This window comes from Aptenodytes patagonicus, chromosome 2 (genome assembly GCF_965638725.1).
Source record: "Aptenodytes patagonicus chromosome 2, bAptPat1.pri.cur, whole genome shotgun sequence".
NCBI classification, from domain to species: domain Eukaryota; kingdom Metazoa; phylum Chordata; class Aves; order Sphenisciformes; family Spheniscidae; genus Aptenodytes; species Aptenodytes patagonicus.
In genome coordinates, this window is record NC_134950.1 from 12280759 (window position 1) to 12303527 (window position 22769).

The 22769-nt window shown below is 39.8% G+C and overlaps 2 protein-coding genes across 4 annotated transcripts; one reads left to right on the top strand and one right to left on the bottom strand.

Moving 5' to 3' along the window:
• Positions 1–1088: 1088 nt before the first annotated feature.
• On the bottom strand, positions 1089–5071 carry NDUFB9 (NADH:ubiquinone oxidoreductase subunit B9). Its single transcript, XM_076329132.1, has 4 exons — positions 4929–5071; positions 4343–4535; positions 2251–2364; positions 1089–1338 (listed from the first exon to the last, which is right to left on the bottom strand). Exons 1-4 carry the CDS (start codon positions 5012–5014, stop codon positions 1207–1209), a joined length of 525 nt encoding a protein of 174 aa, XP_076185247.1. The 5' UTR covers positions 5015–5071; the 3' UTR covers positions 1089–1206.
• Positions 5072–5073: 2 nt separating this feature from the next.
• Positions 5074–22482, top strand: TATDN1 (TatD DNase domain containing 1). 3 transcript variants are annotated; one of them, XM_076329128.1, is made up of 12 exons: positions 5074–5156; positions 6399–6464; positions 7089–7138; positions 9121–9184; positions 10441–10584; positions 10683–10725; positions 15525–15610; positions 15733–15773; positions 17178–17254; positions 17937–18007; positions 19025–19151; positions 22228–22482. In XM_076329128.1, the coding sequence occupies exons 1-12, from the start codon at positions 5135–5137 to the stop codon at positions 22328–22330; spliced, it is 894 nt and encodes a 297-aa protein (XP_076185243.1). In that variant the 5' UTR covers positions 5074–5134; the 3' UTR covers positions 22331–22482. The 3 variants fall into 3 exon arrangements, with proteins under 3 accessions (XP_076185243.1, XP_076185244.1, XP_076185246.1); XM_076329129.1 differs by lacking the exon at positions 5074–5156 and adding an exon at positions 5951–6018; XM_076329131.1 differs by lacking the exons at positions 5074–5156; positions 6399–6464; positions 7089–7138; positions 9121–9184; positions 10441–10584 and adding an exon at positions 14246–14293.
• Positions 22483–22769: the final 287 nt, after the last annotated feature.

The window sequence follows — 22769 nt, forward strand, 5'->3', positions numbered from 1 at the left end:
ACAATCCCAATAGCTCCTGTAGAATGAAAGTCAGATTAGGTAACCCAACTCTCCTCTCTTCTAGCCCTAAAAAGAGAGAACAGCAGAAGAGCCAGGAAGGTTTTCCTATGAGCTTTTACTAGGTGGCTATATCCTGTCTATTCTCTTACTCACTGGGAGGTTAGTGGAAGTGTTAGCAAAATTTCCTGTGTCTTACATCAATGCTTTGGGACGGTGGCTGGAAGCGAACAGTTTTTGTACCTAGTTCATTGTATCGCACTGCCTGCTCGAACTGTCTGTGACCCATAAATGAACATACAAGGGCCATATTCCTCAGCAGGCTACTTGTTCTAACTGATAGAGCTCTGTAGTTTTCTAGGATTTTTATATGGGGGTGAATGTTCTTCTGGTGCTCTACAGCAACGTTATCCATGGCAGCAAGAAAGCATGACAATGTAAGGAAGGTTTATGTCTTGTGAGATTTGACACCTAAGTGAAAAATGCAGCCAAAAGCCTAACGAGGTGGGGAGAGGGCAAGAAGCCTTTATCCCTAAGCAAGGTTAGAAATACCCTTGTTCCAGGAGCAACCAAAGCCCATTGTTGCTGTCAGTATTTTGCAACTCCAGCTGTAGCACAAGCATGTATCACCTTGCCTGTGATATTGTGCCAGATTCCAAGTTACCAGGCTGACGATACAAAGTGTTTATTAACTTTCATCCACTCCCTCTCCCCTTCTCTGCAGCGGGAGACAGGCTCTGGCCCCACAGCATTACTCTCAATTTAGTTGCTTGTTGTTCGATCCAGTCCCCCAGTAAATCTGCTTCTCCTGCCCCTTTAAGCTCACGTTCTTTCCCTGGGAACATGTGTTTTATGTGGCCAATTTTTTCAGTCTCACAGTTGAGTTTTTTAACTCTTACTGTAAAAGCTGCAATATACGTTCACCTTTATAAAACTTGCTCTGGAGTTAGTATCCCATTAAGACTTCTTCACAGGCTGGTCAGTGTTCTCTGACATTTTAGGTATATAATGTAGGTGTTAACAGTCATCTATTCTACACTGCACAAACTGGAAGAGTGTGCATGCTATAGAAGAACAGTATGTCAGAAAAATGCCTTCTATTTTACTGTATTTGGCTTTATTTTGTATTACTTGGGTAGCATGCGGTCACTGACATGTCTACTGCCTACAGAAGATAGGCCGCTTTAATTCTCACGCGAAATAATGCTTTTACATGGGAATTTCACGAGGTCTTGTTACATACTGCCACCACAGTGGTGGCAGATGCCCTTCCTTACGAGCTGGAGGCAAAGCTTCAGTTCTTGGACCATCAGCTGGAGTTTCTTCTTCTAACTGCTTAATCTAGAAGACAAGACATAAAATTGCTTTAGTACATATAAGCACACTTCCATAATGTAGTGTTCAGTGCCCAGGCGGTAAGCAGAACTGGCCCCCATTTCAGAAGGGAAGAACCAGCAGTAACCCCTTCGGTTGACAGGCAGGTTCTGCATTTCTCAGTATTCACTTAAACTCAGTAATCATTGCATATTACCTAATTAAGAAGGAATTTTTAGGAATTTAGGGATTTTACTTAAAAGGTCATTATTTCCACATAATTCATGTCTACCATTGCAACATTAAACAGACTGCATTCTCTTGCTGCAAGCCACCAACAGCCCTTTAGATGTTTTCAATACATGTTTCTTGAAGCAGTGTAAGTGCTGGCTGCCAGTATGTTAATTCTGGTAAGACTGCCATACTACATACAATCCAACTATTTCTCTACAACTGAATTAAAGAACTATTCTAAGAACATGAACTTTTTCCAACTGAATCTGTTTAGGTTGGCCAGAAATTATTCTCGTTTCCCAAATGATGAACGCTGTGGTAAGTCACTTTCAAAGGTACAACCAGAAAGTGTCAGAGCTTCACAACAGCAAAAGAGGAATTCTCTGGTCATTAATCTCTTCTCATCCCACTTTGGAATTTCCTTTAGCAAAGCTGCTGCAACAGCCCTGCACTAACTGAAACATGGTTGCAGGTTCAGCATTAACTTCAAATTCCCTTCACAACCTTTAAGAAGCTGTAACTCTTGAGATCTCTGTGTAGGCATTTTAAGTCAAGTCAGTGTTTCACGTTGACAAGAGTTCTAATAAAGCAGAGTCTAAATGAGACCACAGTAGGCATTCAGGTATTTTCGAAGAACACATCTAAACGTCACACAAAATACTCGCGTGCAAAAGAGGCTTTACTTGGCATTGAGCAAGCACTGACCTCTTTATCCCAGCTTTCCCGCTGCAGCTTCTTCCATTGCTCTCGTTTGGCAAAGTAATCGGGATACATCGCCTTCTCAGAAGGATGCCAGTAATCCAAGCACCATTCAGGAATCTGTTAGATAAAAAAAAAGTTTCATATATATTATTTTTACATATTAAATCATATACAGTACACACACACAAAAGAACTAAACGCAATCACTGAAACCAGTATTAGAATGATAAATAACCCAGGAAATAAAGTACTACATAAAAACACCCTTTAAGAGCTACCTGACTATTGTTAGTCTCAAGGCACTATATGGCAGAGGTCAGTACTTTTAATCTTTGTTTCACACACTATCCTAAGTCATAGGAAGACATCATAGTGACTTGCTTCAATCACAGCATCCCAGAGACAAGTCCAGGTCATCTCAGTTTGCTCTAAAGTTCTCAAAATAATACCATCTGGTGGAAGAGAAGATCTCATTTCTTCTTTTCCTTCTTTCAAAGGCAGCAGGTTAGAGATACTTTTCTCCAACTACTAATTCATTTTCTTCTACAGAGACAGAACCTTACAGCTCATTTCCACTTGTCTACAACTAATGAAAAAATTAGTGGCCTTTAAGATCTTGATAATGGTCTGACCTCTAAGATGTCCCGTCAAGAAAAAAAGCGAAATTAAAATTCTGCAGCAGCCTATCACTGAATGTTAACATTTTAAAGACAGGAACATTGATTAAAAAACAAAACCCCACAAAAAACCCCAATTCTTAAAAAAAGAAAATTAAGAAGTTGCTCCAATACCATCATTCATCCAGTGACATTCACACTTCCAGTTTCCTGCTGTGATTCTCATCACTGAGTAAACCTTTGACTGAACAGAAATAGCAGAGCTGCTAATAGTAATATATAAAAAAAAAATCCACACACACCAAACAACAATTAAAACCATCACACAGACTGAGATCTAAAAACTACATTTTGCAGCAGCATCCACAATGGACAGTCACTGACATATAAACAAGCCAAATCCTTGTGACAGCCATTTTGTTAAAGGACAGTTTTAGCATATCAAACAGGGCAAAGAAAAGAGAATGTAAACCAGTTTATATTTCTATATGAAGACTAATCTTGACCATTTATTGCTCAACTGGCCTTTTTTCTGTCTGGATTCTCTCTATTATCTCTATTACTGTTAAGGCCTGTGACCTTGGCATAAGCTTAAGTCCTCCTCCCTTTTCACTCATATGTTCTTTTTTCTGCCCCTGATAAATCTACATCAAATTCTTCCTTTCACGTGGCTTTTTGTGCGTAAAGATCTGATCAGATCTAGTGTTGTGTACGCACTTACTTAAAATTCAGGAGAAAGCAGGTGCATGCACTCTCTAGCTTAGTATTAACTTCTCGTAATGCATTAGGAGCCGATGGCAAGAAAGCAAAAACCCTGTGTTTTTCTATGAAACCTGTTTCTTTTCTCCTAAACAGAACAATCTGGGGGGGACGGGGAAAGCCTCTAGAAGTGCCTTAGATTGTAAGAATACAGCTTCTATTTTTAGGCATACCACCTATCACACAGTGACGTACAATGCGTATCTGGCACCACAAGCATATGAAGGTAAATGATGATTTGTACCATTATTCAAAATGCTGGAAGAATGATGGGACTGAGTGAAGAGAAGTCCCCCAACAGCCAAACCAACATCTGACAAGACCAGAGATCACAAGGCTGTGACCAGATGGCACCACAACGGGCAGCACAGATTCCTCCACCTTGTTTACTCTCACAGCTCAGCTCCAACCCTTTCACTGTGCCTGCCTGACCTATCGCGGAGCAGCTTCCATTTGGCAAAAGAGCAGATAATTATCCCAGCAAAAAGAAGCCAGCTGTCTTCAGACAGACCAGCAAATTCCATTTTTAAGGATCAGACAAGCAGGACAGCTTCTCCCACGCAAGCAGCAATATGTTCAGCAGCAGTAAAATATTAGAGAAATGATACTGCTGAGTCAAGCTGCAGCCCTATGAAAGTCCACTTAAAGTATTCACTTTACATTCACTAAAAGAACAGTAAGGTAAGCACAGTAATACACAATCTTACAGGCCACCTTACCTTGTAGCACTCATATCTCTCATAGGAAGTCCCCCCAGGGGAGTCAGGGAAGATGTATGGCTGAGGATGCTGGTTTGCCCAGAACTCCTCCTCGCCTGCTTTCAGCAGCTCTGTAGCTTTCACCATATCCTTCACATCCTTGTTCTTATCAAACCGTTCTCTCAGGAGGCAGGCAAAGTACCGGTACTTGTCTCTACAGACAGAGGTTAAGCACAGTGACGTACGTTGGAGGAAAAAACTAATCACACACAGAAACAAAGCTTAGCAACATCACCAGTCACCCCTGCGCAAAGACAGGGTTTGGCCAGGGGCTCCGAGGAGCTTCTGTTCCCACATAGCCCTTTTCTGTGGCAGGCACAGACAAGTGACCCAGAGACTTTTTCCTCGCTCCTTCAGCCACGACTGGGAAAAGGAAAGGAAAGAGGACAAAGCCCCAGTCAAGCCCAACGCCCCGTCTCGGCGAGGAAGGCCGTCGGGGAAAGCCAGCCCCCTCCTCCCCCCAGCTAAGTGCGAAGATGAGAGGCCCCGCTCCTAAAAAGAACAGGCCTCCTCCCCCTCCCCAGGCCCACCTCCCTTCGCCTCTCACCGGTAGATGCACCAGGACTCCAGGTGCCGCAGGGATTTCTTATAGAGCCGCAGCACCTTCTGCTGGTGCGTCAGGTAGGCCGCCATTTGGGGCTCTCCTTCTCCTCACCTTCGCGCGTGGGGGCTGACGGGAAGGTGGAGGATGGCGCTGTGCGCAGGCGCGCCGCTCGCGCTCCACCAGCAGCCGCCGCCGCAGCAGCCGCCGCCATGAGTCGCGCCAAGTTCATCGGTGAGGGGAGAGCGGAGGGGGGTAGGGGGGGTCTGCGTCCCCAGCTCCGGTGGGGCCGGTCGCCTCGCCCCAGGTACCTCCGTACCTCGCCCGGTGCCGGGCTGAGGTAGTCGCCGCCGCCGCCTGTGCCCGCCGCGCGGGGGGAGCCCCGCCGCCCCGCTCCGTGAGGGGCCGAGTGCGGCGGGCGTGGGCCGTTCTGGTGACGGGGTCTGCCCCTCATGTAGGGCAGACCCTCTCGGTGTCTCCGGGGCCGAGATGCAGGCTGCCTGTGAGCCTACAAGAAGTGTTTGGGAACGTTTCTGCCATCGCTGGAGACTCCACGCAGGGCACTGAGGGGCTGCTGCGTGGCTCCTCGAACTTATCCCTAAACTCTGGGTTTTCTGGCCGCCCCTCATCCCCTTTTTCACATTGGAGCGTTAGTCGTGGTTGTTTCTAATTGTATGGAATTGGCTTGGATGAAAACTTTAATATTCTTAGGAAATTCGACAGGAAGTATGTAAATAACTTCAGAAGGTTGGTTCAGATCGAATTTTTACGTGTGGCTGAGCAGCCTAATATTACCTTGGAAAACTTCCCTTCCCACTAGAAACCCCGCTAGAAACGTGGGCTCTGGCAGCTGCAGAGGCGGCTGTTCCTGAAGCCTGTGCTTCAGCCCTTGTCTGCGAGGCCGCAGCTCAAGGGAAGCCTTGGGAGCCAAGTAAAGAAGGCTGCGCTGGGGCTGGAGCGGCCTCGGTCGGTGACTGCATTGCAGGTTTTCTTGTTCGTGCTGCTGGCCAGGCTGGATGGTCGCGGGCAGAAGGAGGGAAAACGGGCAGCTTCTATGAGGCAGTCTGCTGCTGCTTCCACCGTGGAAAGGTTGCATGTGAGATGCTGCATTTTTCCTTCCCTGTTACTGTGTGCTGGCAGAGATAAATCTGTATTTTCATGTGAAAAGCAGAATTAATTGCAATAAACAGCATATATGTATTAGCTTTGGTGATTATGAGGGCATGTCTTATACACTCATAGGATAAGTCTGGAGTTGCACAGAAGGCCAACATTGTATTTTTCTGTCACTTCTAGTAAGGAGTAAGCTCTCAAGTTATGCGAGTAAACTCATGCTTTAGTTTTGTATGGCCTGTCAATGTGGTAGTCAGAGACTAGTTAAGGTATGATTTCCATTGTCTCCCCTAGATTGGCTAATGCTCAGAATGAAATGCAGAGCGACTATAACATCTAATTTCTGTATTTGGTTTTTTATAGATATTGGTATTAACCTCACAGATCCTATGTTCAGAGGAATCTACAGGGGAACACAAAAACATCAAGGTAAATGTTTCTTTGTATCTGCTGAAAGACAGGATCCCTCTTGTTAAAATAGAAACCTCTTATGTTTCAGAACATGAGGTTAGAGTTTCTATTTTCTCCTCAAAAACTGGATGCTTATTATTTACTACGGCTTGAAGAAGAAAGTATGACAAAATAAGTTAGATGTTCTAAGCAAAATACATTCTCTTCTCAACTACTATTAAGTTGTCATACAGGTAACTCTGCTTCTGGAGCAAAATGGACAATTGCTGATCTATTTGTATTAGAATTGCATGGAAAAACTGATCTGAGAATTATGAACGATAAACTAGCAAAGTATTGCATTGCTGAATCATAGTTACTAATTAAAACTGATGCCTTTTTTGCTCTCATGGCCTTTAGATATAGATGTAAAAACAGGGAGTCTCCTAAAGTATGTGGAAAAACTTCTGTTGACTTTTTGGATTTAAATGGGATCTTTAGTTATTGCATTCTGTTATTGTCTTCTAACGATTAATCAGGTGTGATTTAAAGATTGTTCATGATAGGCATTTTGACTGCATGTGATTTTTTTTGTTGAAAAGTAGTTAAATTACGCTGTAAAACCTTAAGTTCAATTTGTGATATTTTTATGAACTTTCGCAGATGACTTTTTGGACGTGGTAGAGAGAGCAGTCAAAGTTGGTGTTAAAAAGGTAATTTTTTTATAATAAAATTTCTTTAATATTTTAAACTGCTTTCTAAAACTTCACGGTTTTTTTAGTGCTTCCTTATTAAACCAAATGTTTCTGGAACTTGCAATGGAAAATGCAGTAACTTTCTTCTATAGCATAAAGCAAAAGTGTTCTGTGCAGAGCGTTGTCTTTCATTGGCACAGATCATTAGATGCTGGTTATTTAAGTCCAATAGTATCATATGTGATGTGTATGTAGAATTTCTTTTGTACAGTTTCAACAGAAAGATGTTCTCCTCTGACCTACTGCAATGAACTAGTACATAACTTTCCCTGTTAATTGTATTATAGGCAACCACTCCTTTCTTCCTGTATCCTGTGTGAATCTCTTACTCGACAGTTACTGCTACAGATCAAAGCCCAAAAAACTCTTCTCATTGAGATTCTTCAGATATTTCTATATGTAAAGGAAATTGGTAACTGCAGAAGAGCTGGGACTGCCCATAAATTCTTAGAGCTGAGACATCTGAATGTCTGGTAGTAAATACTGGCTTACATGTATTAAAACAGCATCATTATGAGCAGGTTTGTAACTCTTAGCTTGAAATTGGTGTTTTCAGCAGTGGACCACACTCCTTTAGTTACAATAGTCCAGCCTGCCTATATCTCTCTCTAAACTGAATTAATTGTCAAGACAAAAATATGAATTAAAATAGAATACAATGCATACTGTCACAAACTGTTCCACTGCACTAATAAGGCAGTGTGGATTAGAAATAAACCCTCCTCTAGAAGAACAGGCATCTCAGAAGACTGCTGAAAGGCACTCATCTGAAAAGAGTGGGAAATAAACTGGGACACAAAAAAAAAAACCTCTAGCGATGGAGAAGCTAGCACACTGCAGCAAATACAGAATCATAGTCACTTTTACTGCATTCATATGTCCTGTGTAAGTACTAGTTAATCATTATAACACCCTCTGAAAGTAAGTGGCAATTTTCCTATTCTATCATCAAAAATAGATTAGCTGCATAACTTTTTCAAAATGCACAGTGGATTCAGAAATGAAATTCAGGAGTTCCCTGTCCTTAGCTATGTTTTCAGTCTTGCTACTGGCCTGTATGGTGTCAGAAGTCTATTCCATCCCAGATTGCTTCTACTTGCCTAGAAGCTTAATCTGTTTACTTGAAAGTACTTCTATTTTTCCATATAGCTGCTGATTTTATGGTAATTTTTTTGTGAAGTTTTGCCCTGTGCTGTATGTACACTGAGCCAATTTCAGCTTAACTTATTTTTCTGGTGATACTGTTGGGACATATCTGTCTAATGGAGCATACTGCAAAAGTGTCTGACCTAGTGCTGACCGAGTCTGGTGTATAGCATGTGTAGGGATAAGAGTTGTCCAAAAGCAGTGTAGTCATGATTTATTAGGACCTAGGGTGCCAGATCCTGCAAGTGGTGGTTCAAAAAACTCTGTAAGCAACAATTCTGGTATGATAAGCTTTGATCTTATGGTAAAAATAAAAAATCAGAGCCAGAAATTCTTAAATTTGTAATCCCAACTGATACAGACTCCTTTGTTGGTTTATCTATTTACTTATGTCTTGTTTTGGGTGTTTGGGAGTTCTTAGTTTCTCCACCTGTAAGACAAAGAAAATGTTTCTGAATATCATTTCTTGCATGCAAATAAAGTTTCTTGAGTCATTGTCTAATGAAGTTAATATTGCTGCAAATAGAAGTATTTTACTCATTTCATGGTTTAAATACTTAGCATAGAAGATACTTGATAAAGAAAAAAATTAGGTTTTGATACCTAGTGTATTTACTAGCTCCTGAGGACCATTGAGGTTTGTTACTGATTTTTGAAATTTTGTCATACATACATTAGTAATTGTCTTCTGATGTTCTCTGTCTAGATTCTTACTTATATCTGAGTGTTTTCTTAAACATTGTTTGATGTTCAAAGAAGAACATGCTTGCTGACAGTACTTTTCTTCTTCAAAGTTTTTGATTACAGGTGGGAGTCTACAAGATAGTAAAGATGCATTGCAGCTGGCACAGACAAATGGTATTTTCACTTTGAACTTATGTTGTCAGTCAGAAATATAACCTTCTCCACTCTCAGAATTAAGAGTTCAAAAGGACCTGCCCCTGGACGTGTTTACAGAATCTCGGATTAAAATGAGAAATTATGTTTCAGAATGGGATGAATGCATTGTGTATGAGTTTCTGTATGTTGCTCTTTAGATCCCTGGGTGTTGGAAGGCATCGGTCTTTCCTGTAATTTCTATTTCTAGGTAGAAATTTTATTTATTCCAGAAGTTTTCCTGTAATTTCTATCTAGAAATAGAAATTACTGGAAACTTCTGGAATAAAAATTTTGTTACAAGGCTCTCTTCTAGAAATAAGATGGAATGCTTATATGGTGTGGAATATATGTTTTTTGGTGGGGTTTTGTTTGGTTTTTTACTTACCAATCTATCATGAGCAGCTTGAACAAGAGAGGTATCTTTCTTTTTATGGTTCTCCTACCTTTCCCTTTCTTTCTGTGAAAAGGCAAATATCATTCCACTAATTACTTAAATATGTATTTGAACTAAAGCATATGTTGAAGTACTATTTACAGAACAGAACCGTAGAATAATTTAGGTTGGAACGATCCTGAGGAGGTAATCTGGTCCAACCCAATCCACCTCTCCACTTCCATCAAAGCAGGACTAGCTTTAATAATTAGGTCAAGCTGCTCAGGGCCTTATATAGTCTTTCCCTCCCCCACCATGCTTTTACATTCTCCTTAAAGGCACTTAGCAGAAATGTTAGTTTTGGCACTAAGGTAATCTAGATTAGACACTCAGGTAAATCAAGCTAGATGTTGCTTACAAAATTCTGTAACAGCTAATGTAGAGGCACATGAGGGAAATCACATGCTGTCTGCAAATCTTACAGCTGAGGATAACCTGATGCGTTTTGAACGAGATACATTTCTAGATGACCTCAAGAGGTCTCTTCCAGCCTCAACAATTGTATGATTTGTTGAGGGCTGCTCCACCAGAATAATTCAGGTTTGAGTTGCTGTTTTGGAGTATACTAAATAACATGTACTAAAAAGAAACACATGCACACGCTCCCACTAGAGATAGTCTAAGATTTTTAAAGCAGAAAATATCAGTGTAATAAAATTATCAGCAAGATAAAGTTGTTCAAAGGGAGTTTTCTTTTAAAATTATGAGCAATAAAAAAAGTCCAGATACAGATACTGTCTATACTTTATATAAATTTTCTTTTTTTTCTTTTTTCTAAAAACCTAATACTATCTTGCTTTAGACATGTTTTACAGTACAGTTGGCTGTCATCCTACCCGCTGTGGAGAATTTGAGCAGAGTAGCCCTGAGCAGTATTTATCTGAATTAAAAAATCTGATTGAAAAAAATAGGACAAAGGTAATAGCAGTTGGAGAATGTGGCTTAGGTAAGTGTTAATCTTAGTACTTCAACATTTTTTTCTTCTACACATATATTAAAAAATTCTAACGCACTAAGTGGGTTTTTTGTTCTTTCTATTTGTAGATTTTGATAGATTAGAATTTTGCCCAAAGGACATCCAACTCAAGTAAGAAGCTTTTGATGACTATAAATTGACTTGTAGCAATTTACAGGAGTGTTTTCTATCTTGTGTTCTACCAGGTAATGTTTTGTCAGGTATAGACCTGCAATTTGCAGGGTTGGATCTGGGTTTTTTGGCAGAAATGGGACTTTAAAGAAAGATGCCTACATTCAAGTAGTGCTATGTGCTAAATTTTGCTACCTGCCTGGTGTTGACTTAGCATGTCTTTTTCTGTAAAATTGATCAGAATTTGTGGGTTTCTGGGTGTGACAGATGTCCATTCTTGCTAATACTCAAGAACTCTTAGAGATTCATGGGGAGAATAACATAACTGTAGTGTGTGAAGAAGAATTAGGTTGAGTGAAAGGCACAGGGAAGGGAACAGAACTGTCAAAAAGGGTAAGTTGGCAGTGGAAAAAAAATGAGCTTTTAAGGGAGGTGTTAGCTGGGAACAGATAATTGAGAGCTGATGAAAAAAGTTATCCCAGGAGCTGGAGAGATCCGTGTTTTGAAGTAATGTATGCAGCATAGATACTGAATGGAAAGAAGCTACCACAGCCGCTAAAATCAGCTTGCATTCTTGTAGTGAGAACTCCGTCTAGAGAGGGAAGTGACTGAAAGATGTAAGTGATGAATTCAGATAAGATGAGTGATTAATGAATTGTGCCTGCATATTACTGTTCTCAGTAAATTAGTCACTGGGGGGCAGTGGTTAGTTGTGTTTTTTTCTAATTGCCACATCTTAGCAGTAGGTTGAATTTTCTTCATAATGCTACAGTCATACAGTAAAATATTCAGCAAAGTGGACAGAACTTTTTTCCTGGTATAATTCAGTGTACACAAAGTTCAGCAAAGCACACCTTGGAGCATAACCTGTTTCTTTTCTGTGGCAAACTAAAACACTGGTGGAGTATCATATTTTAAGATCCTTACTGCCTTGATGTTAATTGGGAGAAAAAAAAATAATAGCTGATTTTCCTTATCTGATGGACTGCAGCTGAAGACCTGTAGTGAAAATCTTCTAATCAAGTGCTCTGAAATTGGGTTGTGAGGAAAGAGGTGACAGGGTGGAACAGAAATCACTTTTAAAGTGGTAGGTGAGTCCTTTCTAACTAAGGTTGATAATGACAGAAAGTCTTTATCTGAGCTATTTCAGTAAATCATATGAAATACATAAATCTAGTTTCTAAGAGTTCTACTGAGAGCCGTTGCTGGAAATTGCAGTTGGAAGGAGGTGATTGTTAAAAAAAAAAAAAAAAACAGAAAGCAAAAAATACAAGGAAGTGAAGAATCGTGGAATCATAGAACCCCCCCCTTGCAATGAGCAGGGACATTTTCAACTAGATCAGGTTGCTCAGAGCCCCCTCCAACCTGACCTTGAATGTTTCCAGGCATGGGGCATCCACCACCTCTCTGGGCAACCTGTGCCAGTGTTTCACCACCCTCAGCGTAAAAAATGTCTTCCTTATAGCTAGTCTAAATCTACCCCCCTTTAGTTTAAAGCCATTCCCCCTTGTCCTATCACAACAGGCCCCACTAAAAAGTCTGTCCCCATCTTCCTTATAAGCCCCCTTTAAGTATTGAAAGGCTGCAATAAGGTCTTCCTGGAGCCTTCTCTTCTCCAGGCTCTCTCAGCCTTTCTTCATAGGAGAGGTGTTCCATCCCTCTGATCATTTTTGTGGCCGTCCTCTGGACCCACTCCAACAGGTCCATGTCTTTCCTAAAGAAATATTGAAAGCCTCAAGGACAGATGCCTGGAACCACTGTGTTTGTAAATTCCGTATTTTCTAAATGGACAGCTTTCCCTGCTCTTCATCCTTCACGTGTTTGTGAAACATGGTCAGGGTTTGGGGTTGTTTTCATTTCTGCTAATTGAATGCTATGGAGTTGGATACAGTTTGGCTTTCATGACCTTTAACAGACTGGATGGTGAATTCTTCAAATTAATATTCAGTGTGTGCTTGATAAATGAACTAAAAAAAAAAAAAAGGGAAGGCAAATGTGAAATGCATGGAGGCAGGTCACCGGTTTTCAGCCGATCTGTAGTTCAGGTGTTGTAGCAGTCACTGGAATAGCTAGCAAGCAGCTGCAGTTACCCTGTAGAAGAGAAGTATGGTAGTTTCCCAGTGGGTAGTATCTGAGCATGACCTCTGTTTTCTTTAATGTTTAATCATTATTTTCTAGTTAGTTATGCTGTATTTTCTTCTGGATAATTTTCACCTGTAAAAAATGTTCAATTTTTTTTATCCTTTTTCTTGGATTGAAAAGCTAATAAAGATGAGAAGCTAATAAAGATGAAATTCCTTTGTTGAAGCAGCGCTAAGAACTTTTTTTTTGTCAGAATTTTTCTCCATTCTCATAACTTTTCCAACAGAAAATGGTGATTTGAATGGTAGTTAGATGGAGGTGCTGCCTTCATATTATGGTGAAGGTCACATTATAAATGGACTGATAAATATATAGAAGTTTCACTTCTGCTGTCCTACTGGAAGAGGTTTGTGGGGCTTAGCAACACGGAAACAGGAGTTTTCTTAACCAAATTGGATGGGATGAACAGACTCACGTGCACTGTTATTCATACATTAATCCAGAATTGTTTGTCTGGGGATATTCTACCTCAGCAAGGCCTGTTTGCTTCAGCTCATTTAGTGTCTTGAGCCTAAGCCTGAAAATACCACAGTGTTTGAACTTTATGGTCAAAACTAAACCTGCAAACAACCATGCAGAAATATTTTCAAAATTCCTTATTGAAAAGCAACATAGAACCAGTGTATCTGGGATGACAGTCTGCTCAACCAGAGAAAAAGGTTGTTCCTTCAGCACTGGAACTAGTAAGGTTTAGTTTCCCACTGATTTACTTCGTTACCGTTCTGATCACCGTATGTCTGGTTTCTTCATGCTTTTCCAGGGTTTCTCTTTCCTTTTTTGTTTTCCTTTTTTTATTTTTTCTATCCAAGAACTTCCCCATTCACCTCCCCTTTCTTTTTGACAGGGCAAGTAGCAGCATGTGTTGGGCTTCATTGTTGCTAGGAATGGAAGAAGCTTGAGTTGCCTTTCCATTTGTAGGGGCACTAAACTTTGTACTTTCAAGATCACTGCCCTTCTCAAGATTAGATTGAAATTGGCAGTAGGTTACTTAGGGGTCTTATTTGCAGCGCTGTCTCTAAAACCTCATTTCCTTATGAAACAAGTCTTCTGTTAAAAAAAACCCCACCAATAATCAAGCAATTGTAGCTATTTAACCACAAGAGCTATCATGAGTTGCAATTGAATTTATATTTAGTCAAACAAGCTAAACTAAGCACGGTATCTAGACTACGAAGAAGATTCAAAGTAGGTGTAATTTATTCTCCTCAGTTTTCATGTCAGTTTTTAACATTACAGCCGATTTCTGTTCCACCTGTTTTATCTCGAAGATCTGTACTGATAAACAGGGAAGGTAACTTTTATCAGAGAAATATCAACCTGTAATATACAGTGAAAACTGCACAAAATGAAATGACTAGTTGCATTGTCTTTTTTTTAGGAAAATGTAAATCAAACTAATGGTTTGCTGCCACTTTTCTCCTGATTGGTATGTGAATCATACACAGCAGTATGTGGACACTTGAGTTTGCCTTTGAAATGTTTCTGATATCTGATGATGGGAATGCCCCAGTGCCCTGGACTGCTTTTAACAGCAACACCTGAAAAAATGCAATATGTGCATACAGTCCCAGCCTATCGGGACAGGCCCTGTTGTCTTTCTTGCCTTGTCCCAATAACGTCATCTTACAAATTATGTATGGATACTGAGTCACCTATGGACTGTTGGCCCTCTGCCATGCATAAGTTCCTCTACTGTGTTTCTGGAGCATTGGTAACTTGCATGCCTGGGTGTAGTGTGGCAGACAGAAATGGTAAATGACAATGCTCTGGGATCAGGACTAGCTGCAAATGACAAGTGACAGGTTAGTTCAGTGCTAATTAGTTTCCTTTGGAAACTGTACTGGGGAAACTGGCTACCTAGTTACCTTCCCACTGCCCACATTTTGATGTCTCTTCATAGGATGGCTGCCTCTCTGTCACCGTTCCTTCAAAGGGAATACTAGGACTAGAATGGAGGAGAGGGATAAAAAGGAGTGAAAAGGAAAGGATGCAGGCGCACAAAGGAGAGGAGGGGAAACAGGAAGACTTGGAAAGAGTGAAGACAATAGGCAGAATGAGGCAGAAGTAAGATGCCTAATATTGGTACTTGTTCTACCCCAAGAGAGGAAAGGTTGCTTCATGGAAGAGCAAACAAAAAGTCTGGATTTGTTACTTTACAGGCCAGCCAGCTCTGATGCAGTTTTGGCCATTTGAGGCTACAGAAGGCTGCACAGTGCTCCCTCACTCACCCTCACTGCATTTACAAGTGCTTCTTGAAATAGTGGCCTCTGTGTGATCCACACTCCCCCTTCCTGACATTTCAAAACTTTGTGGAGAGAACAGTCAGTTCCTCTTTCATTAAAAATAAATAACTTAAAACCGAACTCCAACACCTGCGCTACACAAGAGTACATGCTTAGCATATATATGTGTGCATTCGTCAGTATTGATGCTTTTGGCCACTTCTTATCTGTCTTCCAGCACAGATCACTACTGTATGAATATACCATGGGAAAGAGTTCCTTTTAAATACTTGCACAAATAAGAGCTTTTGCATGGCAAATCCATTAATTCTGTCTTTAGTTCTGGAGGACTAAAACGTACAAACGCTGGAAAAAACTCTTCTACTGTTTGCTCTTAAGCTGAGTTTCTGTTTAAAAGTGATTTTTATTTCACAGGTATTTTGAAAAACAATTTGACCTGTCAGAACAGACACAACTGCCTATGTTTCTTCACTGTAGAAACTCACATGCTGAATTTTTAGGTGGGTTTTGTTTGAGAATTTCATACTCGGCAAATTCTGAGTATGAAAAATCTGGAAACCTGAATCTTTCACCTTTGTCTGTTATAAAGCTGTCTTACATTTTTATTTATTTCATTTCATAGACATAATGAGAAGAAACCGAGATAGATTTGTAGGAGGGGTGGTAAGTATGGACTTCAGTGTAGCATTCATTTTTACACGTATGTGTGTGAATATCGTTGCTTAATATGCAACTTGTTGTTTGTCATGGAATCTGGGTAGGCTTCCTGTTACATGATTTAAGTTATTATTAATTAGTAAGTGTTTTCCAGTCCCTTCTAGTATTTTTATTTTCGTTACTTATTCAACATTTTTTTTTGCAAGGTAAGAAGATAGGCTGAGAAAAACTCTCATGTCAGCTGCAGGGTTTTTTCTTGGCCTGTCAGAAGGACAGTTTAAGCACCTTAAAATTGACATTGGCCTTTTCCCAGTTCTTCAGTGTCTGTAACTGCAGTGCATTCAGACCACAGATAATTTAGATGCGTGTTCCCAGTGGAAGCCGTAACCTCAAACATTTGCTTCTGACGTTAGACATCATTTTCAAATTAGACCCAGATGTAACTTTTGATTGCTTTATGTCTTTAGATATTCAGATCATGTATTTTAATTCAAAAGCATAACAGGAAATACTTTGGATGGAATGATTAAGAAAGTCCAGCAACACTCTTTCAGGTTTCCATTATGCCAGGGTTTTCCAAAAGTAATAAATCCTTGGATTATTCTATCCTACTAACATCAGACCACACCTCCTACAATAATATCTCAGTCCCCAGGTTTCCCCTTTGTTGCTGCAAGCACCTTCCCCTAGCTCAGTACTTTGCATGTTGTGCTCTTACGTAGTACTGTACAGTCTCTCCTTCCTTCCTTTCTCTTTTCTGCCAAACCAGTAACTAGTAGAGAAATGATGAGTGGGCACCCTCTGCAACTGACTGTGCCCCTCGCAGCATGGGGAAGCAGACAGTGTCTTTACTCCATTCGGGCTGAGAAGCTGCGGTTCCCAGATGCATTACGCTGTTTGCACCTTGTGACCTACCACTTGCCTCTTTAGTCCCTGGGATGACCAAATAGACTGTCTCTCTAGTTCCCGTGGACTAAAATCTGTGGAGAACATAACACTGCTCTTACTATGTCCCTGGCAGTGCCTCGCAGGGAATACTGAGGAAAGAAAGTAAAAATTCAGCGTGCGCAGGATTACTTCCTGTGTATGGTCTCCCAGCTATCAGCTACAGGAAGTTCCTGGGCCAAAAGCAGTATCACTGGATAGGCCTTTTCTACACATATTTATCACTCATAAAACATGGTAACCACTTTCCTTGGCAGTATTCAAGTGACTTCAGCCTGAACTTTGCCCAAATCAGAATCAACTGAGCCACGTCCCATCTTTATGTTTGTATTGATGTGTAATGCATACTATCAAAGGTATTTATGATGCAAATAAAAAATAATACATACTTTTAAATGATTGGAGTTTTAAATGAAGTACATATATTTGTATATATGTGCGCATCTATATTTATGTATGTTCTAGGTACATTCTTTTGATGGCACGAAGGAAGAAGCAGCAGCTATATTAGATTTGGATCTTTATATTGGAATAAATGGCTGGTAAGCTCTTTACAAGAAATAAAACTATTTTAAAATGTCAGCTGTAGTGAACTCATTGCTTTCTTTTAAACAATGAGGTCAAGTTTTCAAAGCTCACTAGACTCTTAATCATCTGACAGATTTAGAATTGTACTCAGTCTACTAGCCATAAAAAGTTCTTAACTCACAGCTCGGCGAGTTAATCTAGTCTTAGGTCCATTCTACTACCCTCAGGTCAATCCTTGTTTGAAAATAAGTAAGGTTGTTGAACGTTGAAGCAGTCCTTCTGAGAAGTGTTTAAAAAATAGCGTAATTTTAAGCTGCTATGTCAAATCCAGGATGCAAATGTAACCTGAGCAGCCCTATCTACTGGTTATGCTGTCTGAATTCTCGGCAGTCATCTGGCCAAAAGCCAGCCAGCACCACTTTGTAAGTTGCATGGGCTGCTGAAGCCAGGCAAGTATGGGCAGTGCAGGCAGGGATTCTGCATGCTTACTGGGGTGAGACGGCTTCACTGAGTAACTCTCCAAATTTGCCGTTTTCTGCAAAGTTTGAATTTACGGGCAGCACTTTTAAAAATGAAGCAATTTTTATTCACTAACAAAATTATTTAGGAAGCTGCCTTTGCTGCAAAACATTTCAACAGGCAAAGTAATTACTTTTATATACTTTTGTTTTTTTTAACCAAACTCTGATTTTCTAGTTCATTGAAAACAGAAGCCAACTTGGAAACACTGAAATCTATTCCTAGTGAACGATTAATGATAGAGACTGGTAAGATTTTATATCTTGGTCAGTTTGTGACTTAAACACTATGAGGCAACGAGATACGCTTGTATAGCAATGATAAGGCAAAATCAAGACCTAAGGAGTTAGGAGTAGGAAAAGGACTGGCTGTTTCTCCACTTTTGGAAAGCAGTTTACAGGCTCCAGAAATACTCCTTTTCAGCCTTCTGCTGGAAGGAATAAGCTGCCACGTCGGTTCCTGACATTGCAGGGAAAGAGGAAAAGGACAAATTGACAAGCCCGGATTTTTAAATGTACCTAGGTACCAGAATCCTGCTTGAATATCTTTTAAAATCTGGCTTGCTGGAGATGTGCCAAACACAGGGCAGTGGCTGTGATCTTGCCACTGGTAGCAGTAACGGCATTTGGAAACAACAGCTCTTTAAATGCTGGTGGAAGAACGCTTGAATTCCCCTCTTGGCCTAATGAGCAGTGATTTTAACTGACTCACTAGGGATGCCTCTTTTTTTTTTTTTTTTGCATGTTCATTTCAATTATCAATAACTGGCAGTTATAAATACAGTATTTATTTTAATTTCTGAATCTGAGAAAGGAAAACCACAAACTGCCTAAATCCTTAATGTTATGTGCACATGAAGTGTAACAGACCTGTTGAAGTGTACAGGAAGTTTCTGTGGAATACATGCAGTGTATCTAGCTAGCTACATCTCCAGCAAGCCAGATTTTAAAAGATATTCAAGCAGGATTCTGGTACCTAGGTACATATAAAAATCTGGGCTTGTCAATTTATCATGTTGGAGGAAATAAGTGTTATGTACTATTCTTGCTGATTTTTTAAAATGTAAAATCTTGAAGGTAACAGTATAAAAATCCAAAGATCATGAAGATGTTAAATTGCCCAAATCTCTTAAATTTCATTTTGAATTGGAAGTCACTGCTAGAAAGAGATTGCAAGAACTTCTGTCTGTGGAAGTAGTTGATTAAACTATCTCATGCTATTCTCAAACAATTGCATACTCTTCTTTTTTTTTCAAATGAAACTAGATGCGCCTTGGTGTGGAGTGAAAAATACTCATGCTGGATCGAAATATATTAAAACTACATTTCCTACAAAAAAGAAATGGGAAATAGGGCACTGCTTGAAGGACAGAAATGAACCCTGCCATATAATGTAAGTGTACTACTGTAGTATTATTTTAAATCCTTCAACTCTCACGGGGGAAAAAAATCAGTTCACTGGAAATGTAGTATATAGAAATGAATTCTAAATTTATTGAAACTTGTGCAAGGTATTGCTTTATAGGCTGTGGAAAAATTGAGAGTCTTAATTTTCCCATTTCAGTAACTCTGGATGTAAAAAGCTCCCTGAAAATGAAACCAGTACTGTTTTTATCTTTTCACTGGATATGTTGGAGAAGGGGTTAAACCCTGTAAAGCAAACCTGACTTGAATAAATTTCACTCAGTTGTTGTTCCAGTTACTGTTAAAACTGGTAACAGCACTGGAGCTGCGCAGTCCTCCACAGAGGGGGCAGTACTAGGACACTGAGTAGGGCCTGTGCCTGTGTTCCTATCACAGCGCCTGTGACATGAGCTGCCGTAACATGAATTTGGTTAGAGTCATTCCTTCATTCTCCTACTGTGCCGAAAAAATACTAAGTTTCACAGGACGCTGTGTCCTATGAAGTTTAGATACGAAGAACAGCAGTCAACATAGAGAATAGTGAAAGAAAACTCCAGGGGCTTAGGGACAGTTAGAAAGTACAGAAACTGTTTTCTGCCACCTTTTCATGTGCTTCCTCGCAGAGGTGTGAAAAGCAGGAAAATGTATCATTGTTTTGGTGAAAATGTTTAGTTATCTCCATTAAACAGCACTGATAGATGCTTAATTTTCACAACTGTTACTGAAGTCTGGTCGGTGAGTTATGCCAATCTTGTCAGTCATCTTATCGTTATCAACTCCCTGAAAAGAAGAAGGAATTCAGGAAGGTTTCTTCTTGCGCTGTAGTACATGAATGAATTTTCAGCAAATAAAGCTCACAGCTGTACCTGTCCAGGTGCAAAGCCCATGTACTCGATCAGAAGTGGGATTTTTTTTTTTTTGCTGTGAAGTCTGTATGTATTTCTATGAAAAGCTGAGTAAATGACCTGTTTGGAACTAGCTTTTGAAATACTGCTCAGTGTAGTACTAAAGAATTTAGGTATTCAGCAAGGTGTCTAAACAAGAGTTTGAGAACTGAAGGGAATTCTGCTGCTTTTTTGGGGGACCTGAAGAAACTCTTAGCAAGAGACCACTGGTCATGCTAAAAGCATGGTTTAAGCTTACATGGTAACATCTCCTAGTGTTCAGATATATTTTATGCAGTTATGTCGATTTGTAATACTCTTTGAGATTGATCTTATTTGTGTTTTAAAGACGAAGTGCACACAGTAGCATGGAAGGACTTTTTCAGTATTTTAAGACTTTCCTAGGGTCAGTCCATGATTTTGGAGTAGGGGAAGAGATCAAGTGAAAACAGTTCTCTGATCAGAAGTGATCTACTGTTGCTGAATAAGGTTATTTTGGCAAGCCTGTGTGTGTTAACAACACCCACATGTCTTTGTCTGCTGCCTTAGTTGTAGCTTACAGAAAAAGTGTTTCAGAAACCCCAGAACTGGAAATGCAGGGAGCCTATCCTAGAGCGGTACACAAATGCTATACTTGTTTTCTTTTATAAAACAAAATCTTGTTTAGTTCAACCTTATTTCAAAATTACTGTCCCTTTAACACTAATTATAACCTGTACTAATTGTAGATTAGTAACCTGAGAACCTCTTAAACCTTACGAAAAATGAAGCGTGGTAACTGAGAATTGGTATTTTGTGACTTCTCAAATAGCAAGATCTGGTGTGAGGGGAAAGTTAGCCTCAGGCCACAAAGCATATTTCATGTTCAGGGTATATATACTGTTGAATATAGCTCAGTTGGCAGGAGGAATTTTCCCCTTGTCTTTTTTTGGTGGTGCTGAACACCTTTCAATTTTGATGGTGATATTTCCACTTTATATATATATTCTTAGAACTGCACTACTCCCCTTGGAAGCTATTTTTTTTTTTGACATTTTAGCCACAAGAGGCTTTTTTTTTTTTCTCCTTCAGCAATTTCATAACCAGTGTTACAGTAACATGTAGCATCCTACTGCATCCAAGTGGGGATAGATATGTAAGCCCTAACAAGACTCTTCAAGGGTGAAATTCTTTGGTATTTGTTACTTATTTCTCTGTAGGCCTGATGTCACCCCATCTCATCTTGAACATCCCCTTAAATCAAGAAGCTGTTTGGCTGCAAAGCACAGGAGTGGTCATGAAATGGGCTAATTCTGCATCTAGGAAAATAGTTGCATTCCAGTAATTGTTAAGAGCAACTTTTTCTACTCTGTCTTCCTCAAAAAGCTTAGCTATTGCGTGAGTTGAGGCAAGATCCAAAAACCAAAACCACCAAACCCTACCACTAAGCTTGAGGTTCTTACTCTTCACCATGAAGTTGGGGTTTTTTTCCTACTACAAGAAAAAAATGAAAGTACGAAGCATCTTAGGAACTGTACAGAATATTCATTTTTTTTCAGAATGATTGATACAAAATCAAGAAAATAGGTACAGAGAAAAGATCATGGCTTGGTTTTCTATTACTTAGCATTAATATTATTCATCCCATTTCTTTTGCCTCTTTCCTGGCTCATATCAAGGCTATGGGCCTTTTAAAATTGCTCATTTAAGGTTTACTGCAAATATCTGAATGCGTTAATCACAATTAATCTAGAGAACGGGGAAGTAGAAATAAGTTACTTTGGCAGCTATACTCTCAGATAAGGCTGTATCTGGAATTTAAGCTTTGCCATAGACCATTTTATTCATAGTGCAACTTTAGTCTTGAAAGGCTAACAAATTTCAGTCTGAAAAATGAAGACCATTGATAAAGACACCCACAAAATGACACTTTCTTTGAAACAGAAAGCTGTTTAATTACCTCCAAAGAGTCAAAAGACCAAAGATGAATCTGTACCAGTGAGCAACCACTCTTCAGTGTGAAGGGAATGGCAGTTAGTGACTTAAAAGTGAAGCTGTTTGCATATCTGAGCACCTTGCCCTGCTGCTCTCAGCATGTTATTATTCCAGGTTAATCTTAGCGGCTTGTACATACACATGCAGCAGTCTGAAGTATATTCAGTACCAAGTTTCAGTCTTCTAATACCTATCTTTCTTTTTTAGTCAAATACTGGAAATAATGGCGGCAGTAAGAGAAGATGACCCACTTGAGTTGGCCAATACTCTATATAACAACACTATTAAAGTCTTCTTTCCAAATATATAGTTGTTTTTCTTACATTTACTTAGCATAACTTTAGTAAATATATTGCAAAAACTTAAAAATTATCATATCTGCAAGTTCTTATCAATGGAAGCCAATATGTAGTGTTGTTTTTTTTTTTATGGTACAAGATTAAAGCTACTTTTGAAAAAGTGGTCTGCATTTGTGCAGTTTCTCAGCCATTTCCCTTTCATCAAGACTCAGGATCAATTTCAAGGATAGCCCAAGCTAGCAACTCTTGCTAATACCTGTATGCCTTACAAGATGAATACCAGGCTGCTGAGTTCACACGTAGAGCACTTCAAGCTACTACTGGTAATTCAGAAGTGTTCAACGCATCAATGGCATGCTTTACTACTTCACTGGAAAGCTTAGCAGTTTTGTCTTTTGTTCCACATACACAAATGCTATAACATTAAGTCTACCAACCTAAATTTTTATT

What these genes read in the sequence shown, in the direction of transcription:
- NDUFB9 (XM_076329132.1), bottom strand. Translation starts at nt 5,014, where the DNA reads ATGGCGGCCTACCTGACGCACCAGCAGAAGGTGCTGCGGCTCTATAAG. An exon ending in GAGTCCTGGTGCATCTACCG is followed by an intron (nt 4,536 to 4,928) that starts GTGAGAGGCGAA and finishes CTCTGTCTGTAG; the next exon opens with AGACAAGTACCGGTACTTTG. An exon ending in AGAGATATGAGTGCTACAAG is followed by an intron (nt 2,365 to 4,342) that starts GTAAGGTGGCCT and finishes TTTATCTAACAG; the next exon opens with ATTCCTGAATGGTGCTTGGA.
- TATDN1 (XM_076329128.1), top strand. Translation starts at nt 5,135, where the DNA reads ATGAGTCGCGCCAAGTTCATCG. An exon ending in GAGTCGCGCCAAGTTCATCG is followed by an intron (nt 5,157 to 6,398) that starts GTGAGGGGAGAG and finishes GGTTTTTTATAG; the next exon opens with ATATTGGTATTAACCTCACA. An exon ending in CTCACATGCTGAATTTTTAG is followed by an intron (nt 15,611 to 15,732) that starts GTGGGTTTTGTT and finishes TTCATTTCATAG; the next exon opens with ACATAATGAGAAGAAACCGA.